General features: G+C 34.9%; 1 protein-coding gene across 1 annotated transcript in view; it reads left to right on the forward strand.

Moving 5' to 3' along the window:
• The window catches only part of SLCO4C1 (solute carrier organic anion transporter family member 4C1), a 64434-nt gene that overhangs the window by 50465 nt on the left and 1899 nt on the right, over nt 1-12070 (forward strand). The window contains exons 10-12 of the mRNA XM_033179026.1: nt 1960-2150; nt 8480-8544; nt 9881-10018. Of these exons, the coding sequence (XP_033034917.1) occupies nt 1960-2150; nt 8480-8544; nt 9881-10018 (394 nt within the window). The remainder of the gene's footprint in view (nt 1-1959; nt 2151-8479; nt 8545-9880; nt 10019-12070) is intronic.

Here is a 12070-nt window from a genome sequence, read left to right on the forward strand (position 1 = left end):
TGCAGTTGTGAAATATCTTTTACCTTTTCAAATTGTTTTATGGTCATCCCTCAAAATACATGGGGGATGGGTTCCAGGACCCCTGCATATACCCAAATATGCCATACTTAAGTCCTACCGATAGCCTTGAAGAACTTGCTTTAAGTCAGTGCCTCAGTATATATGGGTTTTGCATCCTGCGAATACGTGTTCTTGATCCATGTTTGACTGAAAAAAAATCCGTATATAAGTGGACCAGTGCAGTTCAAACCTGTGTTGTTCAAGGGTCAATTTTATTTTTCCTTAAATATACTTTAAGATCTTTGAAGGCAAGAGAGTTTTCCTATTTTCACTAGGTACAGTTTATATAATAGAAACTTAGTATTTGTTTTATTTGATGTACCATGAATACATTTATAATATTCAAATCAATTTATTTTTAAATACAAATTCATATTTAATTCTGGATCTGAATACTAATCAATGTGCCTGGATGTTATTTCTTTTTTGTGTGGTTAAATAGTTTAAAAGAACTCAATACAATTTTATTGTACTATATCTTAGAATCTAAATATTTCATCTTAGCTAAACTTAAGAACCTTGGAAATAAATAATATTCAGATTATGAGTAGTACACAGTATATTATGCATTAGTAGATAATGTGATAACTTTAAAAAGATCTGAGGGAAATATATACTGTGGTATAAACAAAAACAATGAAGATGTGTAAGAGTTATATGACAATTTTGAATATTTGAATTTTTTTTCTGTATATATGACCAATAAATGCTATTGGCTAACTTTGATTAGAAGCAGATTATGACAAGGAGTTATTAGGAAGGGTTTTAGTCACATGACTAAATATATATAGACACAAATACCATCCTGCACAGGGAAACAACACAGAAAATCTAATACCCAGAGCATATTTAAAATAGTTTTGGTTATTTTGATATGGTTAATTTAATATTTATATTTTTCGCCAAATGCTAAGATAATTACTGTCTTACACAGCAAGTTGTCTTCTAGAATTTTTGGGGAAGAGCAAATGATTTTGACTTGCAAATTTTCTATTTGTCCTGACATTTTTATGTCCAAGCAGTCTGTGAAATAATCAATTGATTCACAATATTTTTTTCTTATGAAATATTTCAGATAGGCAATATATATTTATAATACTTTTAATAAACACCCATATACATTTATTCACAGCAATACAGTTTTAATCTTATGTTTCACACCAGTGACCCAAACTATAAAATCTGACCTTGACTAACTGCTATATTGCAGGCAAATGAGAGTTGTAAAGTTTCATTAGGATAGAAAATACTGTTCTCAGTTTCTCTCCTTAAAACTTTTAAAGGCTGAATTACCTCATTATTTGATATATCTGATTGCTGAATATGTAATAGTAAATTTTGGAGGTGTCATCTGCATATTTGGTTTTCCTGAATTGGTACCAGAGGTCTTAGTATGGCTTTAGCACCAAAAAAAAAAAAAAAAGTTTCTGGCCTTTGGAACAATGAAAGCACTGCTTCTCTTTGATATCTCTGGCTGTGCTCTGATTTCGTTAAGGCCTTAATGTCTAGAAAAGATTTACAGTAAGGATAAAGGATATGGAACGATGGAGTTGAGATGTAAAATGCCTTTAAGAAATAATTGCTGTTGTAAGAAGCCTAGAATGTGCAAGATCACATAACTTATATTCCCATTAAATTGTTCTGTAAGTCAGTTATTACTATAGCAGGGTACAAGCTGAAGTAGTGGCCACAAAAGTCAAATACAAGTAATTCCACATCATAAATATGGTTTGTTTCCACTTGTTTATTTTCTTAAGGGTTAAATATTCTCTCAGCATAATTTGTTGTATATGGATTAAGACAGTATGAGAATGTTTGCCATGTCTAGAGAATACCTAATTTACAATAATTTATTTTCTAAATAATCACTTTCATTGTTTTTGTGTCTAATATTTTTAGGTGTATTACAACTGTTCCTGTATTGAAAGGAAAACAGAAATAACATCCACTGCAGAAACTTTGGGTTTTGAAGCTAAAGCTGGAAAATGTGAAACTCATTGTGCGAACCTACCCATATTCCTTTGCATTTTCTTTATTATAATTATTTTTACCTTTATGGCCGGTACTCCTATAACTGTGTCTATCCTAAGGTATGTAGTATGTTGAGAAAGTTTCATTCCCAAGGCAACATGTTGATGGAAAGCAAATGGACTTGGGGTTCATTTGGGGTTCATATTGACCATTGGTTCAATACCAATCAGCCCTTACAAGAGCATTAGTTCTGTGGCATTGGATAAGCGCCTCCACAGAACCCCAGATGTAGAAGATTTAAATGATATGCACGTGAAAGTGTCTTCACATTGCCTGCCTGGCTTGTGCTTGGTGTTTTCTCTGCTTCTTTCATGAAACTTCAGTTGTGAGCTGGAGAAATGTTCAGTTTTGAGTATCACAGAAATAAAATGCATTCCAATATGCCAGAATCAGAATGGCAGGCATTCTACCTTATGCATTAGGCACTGTGTCATTAAATCTTCCTTAAGCGGTGCTAATCAATAAGAAACTGGCTGTTACCTGTGTTGTTCACCTGTGTTTTATGTTTCCAGTTGCTCTTCCTCCTTCTATCCCACTGTACAAACACATTTCATACCTGTCCTTCCATAGAGTCATCAGTCTTTGTATATCTTTCCTAATGAATTCTAGCTTTTTTTCTTTTTTTGTTCTTTAATATTTACTCATTACCTTTTCTTTTTTTTACTGTTTATTTGATTTTTATTTTAAGCTCAGGGGTACATGCACAGTTTTGTTCTTTTTGCTTAGGATAGCTTTGGCTTTTCTGCACTGAAGCCATTGGGTCCTGGGCTTTTCTTTACTGGGAGACATTTCATTACAGCTTCAACCTTGCTACTTGTTATTGGTCTGTTCAGGCTTTGGATTTTTCTTGATTCCGTCTTGATAGGTTGTATGTATCTAGGAATTTGTCCATTTTTTCTAGATTTTCCAGTTATTGGCATATTGTTGCTGATAGTGGCCACTCATGATCCTTTAAATTTCTACAGTATCACTGTAATGTGTCCTTTTTTATTTCTGATTTTATTACTTTGCATCTTCTCCTTTTATTCTTAGTCAGGCTAAGGGTTTGTCAATTTTGTTTAATTTTTCATTGATCTTTTGTATTGTTTTCTTCATTTCAATTTCATTTATTTCTCCTCAGATCATTATTTCCTTTCTTCTATTAATTTTAGGTTTGGTTTCCTCTTGTTTTTCTAATTCTTTAAGATGTATCATTAGATTATTTGTTTGAAATTTTTCCTCTTTTTCGATGTATAGCTATAAACTTCCCTATTAGTACTTCTTTTGCTATATCCCATAGATTTTGGCATGTTGTTTTCATTATCATTTGTTTCAATAAATTGTTCTATTTTCTTCTTAATTTCTTTATTGACCCACTGGTCATTCAGGAGTATATTGTTTAATTTCTATGTATTTGCATACTTTCCAAAATTCCTCTTGTTATTAATTTCTTGTTTTATTCCATTGTGGTCAGGGAAGATGACTGATATTATTTCAGTTTGTTTGAATGTTTTAAGACTTGTTTTATAACCTAACATATGGTCAATCTTTGAGAATGATCCATGTGCTGATGAAAAGAATGTGTATTCTGCAGCTATTGGATGCAATGTTTTATAAATCTCTATTAGATCCATTTCATCTATAGTACAGATTAAGTCTGATGTTTCTTTCTAGATATTCTATCTGGAAGATCTGTCCAATGCAAAGCATGGGGTGTTGAAGTCTTCAGCTATTATTGTATCAGCTATTATTGTATTGTAACTGGGTGCTACAGTGTTGGCTACATATATGTTTAAAATTGTTATATCCTCTTGCTGAATTCACCCCTTTATCATTGTATAGTGACCTTCTTTGTCTCTTCTTATAGCTTTTGTTTTGAAATCAATTTTTTTCTAGGTATAGTGACTCATATTCTCTTTCAGTTTCCATTGGCATGGAATATGTTTTTCCATTTCTTTATTTTCAGTCGTATGTGTCTTTATAGGTGAAGTGTTTTGCTTGTCGGCAACAGGTCAATGGGTCTTGTTTTATCATCCATTCAGCCAGGCTGTGTTTTTTTCACTGGAGAGTTTAGTCCTTTTAGATTCAGTGTTATTGATAAACAAGTAAAAAGAAAACTAATAAAAACTCTACACCTTAACTTTGTCCCCTGGCTTTTTATCCTTTTGTTTTTTCTATGTATATCTTATTGTACTATGTCTTGAAAAGTTGTTGTAATTATTATTTTTTATTGGTTCATCATTTAGCCTTTCTACTTAGGATAAGGGTGGTTTACACACCACAGTTACAGTGTTATAATAGTCTGTGTTTTTCTTTGTACTTATCATTACCAGTGAGTTTTATACCTTCAGGTGATTATTTACTGCTCATTAATGTTCATTTTCTCATGGAAGTACACCCTTTAGCATTGCTTATAGGACAGGCCTGGCATTGATGAAATCCCTTGGCTTTTGTCTGGGAAAGTTTTTACTTCTCCTTCATATTTGAAGGATATTTTAACCAGATATACTATTCTAAGGTAAGAGTTTGTTTCCTTCAGCACTTTAAATATGTCTTGCCACTCTCTTCTGGCCTATAAGGTTTCCACTGAAAGGTCTGCTGACAGATGTATTGAGGCTCCACTGTATGCTATTTGTTTCTTTTCTCTTGCTACTTTTATGATCCTTTCTTTATCCTTGATGTTTGAGAGTTTGATTATTAAGTGCCTTGAAGTAGTCTTCTTTGGTTTAAATCTGCTTAGTGTTCTACAACCTTCTCCTACTTGGATATTGACATCTTTCTCTAGGTTTGGGAAGTTCTCTGTTATTATCCTTTCGAATAGATTTTCTTACCCATCTTTTTCTCTACCTCTTCTTTATGACCAATAACTCTTAGATTTTCCCTTTCGAGGCTATTTTCTAGATGCTGTAGGCATGCTTCATTGTTTTTTATTCTTTTTTCTTTTGTCTTCTATGACTATATATTTTTCAGTCTCACTAATTCTTTCTTCTTTTTTTTTTTTTTTTTTTTTTTTTTTTTTGAGACAGAGTCTCGCTCTGCCACCCAGGCTGGAGTGCAGTGGCCAGATCTCAGCTCACTGCAAGCTCCGCCTCCCGGGTTTACGCCATTCTCCTGCCTCAGCCTCCCGAGTAGCTGGGACTATAGGCGCCCGCCTCGTCGCCCGGCTAGTTTTTTTTGTATTTTTAAGTAGAGACAGGGTTTCACTGTATTAGCCAGGATGGTCTCGATCTCCTGACCTCGTGATCCGCCCGTCTCGGCCTCCCAAAGTGCTGGGATTACAGGCTTGAGCCACCGCGCCCGGCCAATTCTTTCTTCTGTTTTATCGGTTCTGCTACTAAAGGACTCTGATGCATTATTCAATATGCCAATTGCATTTTTCAGCTCCAGAATTTCCACTTGATTCTTTTTTTTTGTTTGAGATGGAGTCTTGCTCTGTTGCCCAGGCTGGAGAGCAGTGGCCATGATCTTGGTTCACTGCAACCTCTGCCTCCCAAGTTCAAATGATTCTCCTGCCTCAGCCTCCCGAGTAGCTGGGATGACAGGCGTGCACCACCATGCCCAACTAATTTTTGTATTTTTAGTAGAGACAGGGTTTCACCATGTTGACCAGGCTGGGTCTCAAACTCCTGACCTCAAGTGATACATCTGCCTCAGCCTCTCAAAGTGCTGGGATTGCAGGTATGAACCACCATGCCCGGCCAATATCACTTCATCTTTTTGTAAAATATATCTGACAGAATTCTGAATTCCTTCTCTGTGTTTTTTGAATTTATTTGAGTTTTCTCAGCACAGCTATTTTAAATTCTCTGTCTGAAAGGTCATATATTTCTGTTTTTCAGATTGGTCTCTGATGGCATGAGCTCGTTTGGTGAGTTCATGTTCTCCTAGATGGTGTTGATTCTAGTAGATGTTCTTCAGCATCTAGGTATTTAAGAGTTAAGTATTTACTGTAGTCTTCATTGTCTGGGTTTATTTGTAGCCATCCTTCTTGGGATGGCTTTCCATATATTTGAAAGGACTTGGGTGTTGTGATTTTACTTGTATCTGCTTTAAGGGGCACCCTAAGGTCAGTATTGCTGTGGTTTTTGCAGAATCTCTGTCTCTCTGTTGTGAGCCACCTAAAGCTGAAGGTGGAGTGATGCAAACCCCTCTGTGGCCACCACCACTATGATTGCGCTGGGTCAAACCTGAAACCAGCACAGTGTTGGGTCTTTCCCAAGACCTTCTGTAACTACTCCCTGGTTACTGGCTCTGTTTGCTTAAGGGCCTGGGGCTCTACAATCAGCAAGTGGGAAAGCCAGCCATGCCTGTGTCCTTCCCTTCAGGGTGCGGAGGTCCTACAGGCACTGGTGGGTCTAGAAGTGCCACCCAGAAGTCAGGGACTAGAGTCAAAAACCTTAGAAGTGTACCTGGTCTGTTGTATTACTGCTAAGCTGGCACGAAAACCACACAATGTAGTCCTTTCCACTCTTCTTTCCCCTTTGCAAAGGCAAACAAGCATCACCCCATAGGCACCTCCACCCCAGGCCACGAGGAGTACTGCCAGACTACCACCAATGTTCCCTTATGGCCCACTGCCTCTTTAAGTCAGGTTGTTGTGAATGCTGCCTGGCCTGGGACTCACCCTTCAGGGCAGAGGGCTCCCCACTGACCCAGGACAGGTCCAGAAATCAAGTTTTGGAGTCAGAGTCAAGTTCTGGAATTGGGAACCCCAATAACCACTCTTCCCTCTCTTCTCCTCAAGTGGCAGGAAAGGGTTTCTTTTGGAACCTGGAGCTGTGCAGCCTGGGATTAGTGGAGGAGTAATACCAGGACTCCATTGTCTGTCCCAGCTTGTGTCTCAGTATGTCACGTGTGCCTCCAGTCCACTGTCTGTGAGCCTAATTCAGCACTAAGACTTGCGCAAGAGTTGCAGTCCCTATGGTCTAGACTGCCTTTCAAGTTAACTTGGACACACAGTGCTGTAGCCCTTGGTGGTGAGTTGTTTTGTAAGCACTGAAGTTTGGATTGCTGCCTAGGAGATTACCCTCTGGCTAGGGCTGGTTTAAATGCTCCCTCTGTGGGCAGGTGTCAGGTGAGTTGGTCCTTTCCTTTCTGCTCTACCAGGACAGCACTGATTTTATTGCCTCACAACTGCTGTACTCTCCCTTCCCACTCCCAGAGAGTCTCTCTGTACTACACTGCCACTGCCTGAGTTGGGGAGGGGTGGTGTCTGAGATTCAGGACTGTTTCATTCAATCTCTTCGGTGCCTCTTTCAGAAATATAAAGGTCAAACCACGTATTAAGAGTGCTCACCTGACTTTTGATTCTTGTTAAAGTGTTTTTCTTTTTTCTTTCTGTGTAGATAATTATTAACTTGGAGCTTTTCAGTCCCTCATCTTGTGCCACCCTCTGGCTGTTTTAGCTATTCTGGATTTTTTTTGTCGTTGCATATGAATTTTAGCATTGCTTTTTCAATTTCTGTGAAAGATGCTATTGGAATTTTGATGGAAATTACACTGAATTATGTAGACCACTTGATGTAGGATAAATATTTTAAAATATTTATTCCTCCAATTCATAAACAAGAGATATCTTTCCATTTATTTGTGGCTTCTTCAATTTCTTTCATCAGTGTTTTATAGCTTTCAGTGTACAAGTATTTTACCTCTGTGGTTAACTTTATTCCTAAGTATTTTATTTTTCAATGCTAGTCTAAATTTTGTTTTTTACTTGATTTCTTTTGTTCATTGTTGGTGTATAGAAGTGCAACTGATTTTTGTACTATGATTTTGTATACTGAAACTTTACTAAATACATCTGCTAGTTGTAGTGCTTTTTTGGCAGGATCTTTAGTGTTTTCTACATACATGACCATGTCATCTTCACAGAGATAATCTTACTTTTACTTTCCAATTTGGATACCTTTTATTTTCCTTGCCTACTTGCTCTGGATAGGACTTGTAGTACCATGCTGAATAGAATTCGTGAGAGTGGGCATCCTTGTCCTGTTCATCTTAGAGGAAAGGCTTTCAGGTATTCACCATTGAGTATGATGTTAGCTGTGGATTTGTTATATCTGGGCTCTGTTATATTGAGGTACACTCCTATACATAATATATTGATGACTTTCATGGAAAATATGTCTTGTGAATGAATACCCTTTCTCCTTTACATTTATTACAATTAATAAAGACTAGTGACTCTTTGGTGTTATTTGCAATGTTTTAGGTCAGATAACATTTTTCTTCTTTTATAATTCCAGGAAGATTAAACCATTTATAAGCTCTTACAAATGCATTGTTTATTTTGTGTTTACAACATTTACTTTTAATATAGGAATGCTAACCTCTTATAAATGTGAACTTGCTCAAAGAGTGAATATACTGTTCCGCATTTTTTGGTCTCATATGTATTTAATGTTTCCAGGTGTGTTAATCACAGACAACGGTCCCTAGCCTTGGGAATACAATTTATGTTCCTTCGATTATTAGGTATGCCATTTCTCTTTATTCATTGCTAAGTGTTGGCTATTGTGGTTCAATAGTGTTATTGATTTTTTAAATTTATGGCCTGTGACAAAAAAAAATTATAGTGGAAGACTAGGCTACATCATTCTTGTTGAAGGAAGCCATTTCCTAATGTTTCAGATATAGGATTATTTACATATTGCATACTTTTAACCTACCTGCCTGGTTACCTGTTCTAACTCTATTGCAAATAAAACCTTAAAAGGTATATCATATCTGTTTCAAATATAAAATATGACCATCAACACATAATTCCTTTTCTCTCTGCTTTTGTCTCTATTTGTGACACTATTGTGTTACATTAGCAATTAAAAATGATGTTAAAATGTTTCAATAGCAACTGTGGTATGGATATTGTGACTAGTTAAGAATTATTGGAAGAAAGAATTTATACCAGAGAATTTTATAAAGTTCCAGATACAGGACAACTTACAAGAAAGGCAGACATAGTAAACATAATATTAAGATTATTTATTAAAACAAAAACAAAAAGTGCGCGCATTAGAGATCACCTAGTCCAACTTGCCGATTTTTTCAGATGAGTAAATTAAGGTTCTGAAAAGTGCAGGGTTTTGCCCATAGTTACACAACTAGTGATATAAATGAAACTAGGAAAATGATTCCTAACTGTGAGTCTAGTATTCTGACTGTATCATGCTACAGGTCATGAAAGAACTGACTGGATGTAACTGAAATCTTTGTCTAAAAATTACTGCCTCAAATAATTGGAAGTTCCTTAGCTATATGGAAGTTGAGTACTTCATGACTTCTTGGAGATGGTGGCGGGTATATAAGATAGTGATATTCCTAGATATGGTATTATAAGACTATATATCTGTATATACATACACTAATACATACAGAGGTCCATGTTAATTTATATACACATGCCCACTCACATAGATATAACATATATTGTAGTTCAACAGATTTATTTGTGCATCATGAATAATTTATTTTGATTTTTAAAAAGTATAATAGCTAATTTCAAAGGCACATTTATTCATTATATTAGAAAAGTGGTGAATTGAAATATTAACTGTTAGCCCGATATATATTGGATATTTCTATTAAAATACTTTTTTGAATTGATTAGAAATACATAGTAATTACATGTAATTATTTTAGAATATTGTATCTGTGCTTTATATTCCTTTGACTCGTACATGAATTAATTTGCATGTGGACAGATGATATCTATTTTTATTTCTATAAAATATGTGTATGATCATGTATAAAAAGATCTGTAATTCTAAACTATAATCTTTACCCTTGTGTATTTCACCCATAATTCTTTTAGGAACAATACCTGGACCAATTATATTTGGTTTCACAATAGACAGCACATGTATTCTTTGGGATATAAATGATTGTGGAATTAAAGGAGCTTGCTGGATTTACGATAACATCAAGATGGCCCATATGCTAGTAGCCATAAGTAAGTGGTGATTTCTTGATAATTTTAGAGTAAACTAAGAACTTTAAAAAAAAAATCTCATTGTTGGTTACTTAGGTCATAGTTATTTTCAATTGTTCAGTCCACATTGTTGAACCATCCAGTAGTCTTCCTGAAGCAGAGAACACTTATCACAGCATGTTATGAAAGTCTTTGAACGGATGGAGTCTGCAACGCTCTTGTTAAATACAAGAAAATAAAATTCTAGCCGTCATTATATCATACAGTATATACTTTTCTTTTAATAACTTATCTCAAATATTTTTGAAAAGTATACTTGAAAGGTAAAAGAGAATTCTGAGAAACTCCCTGGAATGATTGTCATCTAGTTATCTAGGTGTTGCAAACACATAGAGCTCAGGCAGGGAAGTATCTTTTGTCTCTAAAGCACATTGTGAGGAACCTTTTTATAGCTTAGAAGGTTAGCTATGATGTTCAATTCTTTTTGCCTTTTGCAGTTTGTAATGTCTTGGTTAAACAATGAATGAAATTTAAGGCAAGATTAAGGAAGTAGAACAATGTATCTAGTTTATACTAGTAAAATAAAAGTTGAAATTTAAAATTTGAAAAATAACCTAAGAAACTAAAATATCTTAGAGAAATCCTGAACGTATGTATACATATGTATCTAATATAATGTGTGATTTTCACTGATTATTTTGACACAAGTATCAAGATAGGCTTATGATTACTCTTTACATGCATGTAAATCCAGAGTATACTTTCTGAGTTGATAGAGATAGAGTAATAGAATATTTGCTGAAGAAATAATGTATAAATTCATATAGCACTTGGGGAGTAAGTATTGACAAGTATAGGCAAAATGAATCATCCCATTACTTTACCTGTTTTTAAAAACCATTTTTTATTCAATTTTTTAAGCTATATATTTTTACCACAATCATGACTACATACAATGTTTTTATGTTTAAAATTTATTTAATTCGTTTTGTTTGTACTTTTTGGTCAAAGAAATAGGCAGATAACAAATTGTTCATTTTCCTACTCAGTGATGAATGTGGGAATTCCCCCACAAAATACATAAAAATCTGAAAATTTTCAGAATGAAACAAATAAAAAAATTGTAAGTTGTACCTATGTAACTAATCATTCTATAAATCTAGTAATGTCTAGATGAATGAGCATTCCTGTTTTTAAAATAGATGTTTTTGAACAAAATATTAATAATCAACAAAAAGAAACCAGCTATTGCAAGAACTATACTGTGAAACCACATTGAATTTATTAGGCTGGCAATTATTAAATGCTTATACTGTGGTTGGAACTAGTTTAACTTCATATAACTTCATATTAAAATCAGATTTACTTGAAAATAAATCAAAGTTTGTGAAGTGAATCTTAATGTTTCATATTTTTAGCTGATAAGAAGAGTAGATTGATTAAGTATTGAGTGTGATATTCTCCCACAGAGGCTTTCTTTTAAGAACTCCAAAACCTTTTTAATTTTCAGAATTATTTTCTATCCTGGACCAGAATGTTCTGCAATTTATTCAGGTTCAAGAATGTTACAAACTACTTTCCCTCATTATTGACTTTTGGTTGCTTGCAATTTTTTATAGATATGATATTGTGTTAACAAATTTATTTATTTATTTTTGAGACAAGGGATCTCTCTGTCACCCAGGCTGGAGTGCAGTGGTGTGATCTCAGCTCACTGCAACCTCCACCTCTAAGGGTCAACTTATCCTCTCACGTCAGCCTCCCAAGTAGCTGGGACTACAGGCTCATACCATCATACGTGGATATATTTTGTACTTTTTTTGGTTAGAGACAGGGTTTCCTATGGTGCCCAGCCTGCTCTCAAACTCTTGGACTCAAGACATCCACATCTGTCAGCTTCCCAAAGTACTGGGATTATGGGCTTGTGTTAACAAATCTAGATGGTGGCCCAATTCCTTTTTAGTTCTATACAACACTTATTTTACCAGAATGTACAAGCATAACCAAGAATAAGTTAATTATTGTACTCTATTACTGCTTAGAAAGAAAATAAATACTACTGCCTTGAATTGT

This window comes from Trachypithecus francoisi, unplaced genomic scaffold (genome assembly GCF_009764315.1).
Source record: "Trachypithecus francoisi isolate TF-2019V2 unplaced genomic scaffold, Tfra_2.0 Lachesis_group2, whole genome shotgun sequence".
NCBI lineage: Eukaryota > Metazoa > Chordata > Mammalia > Primates > Cercopithecidae > Trachypithecus > Trachypithecus francoisi.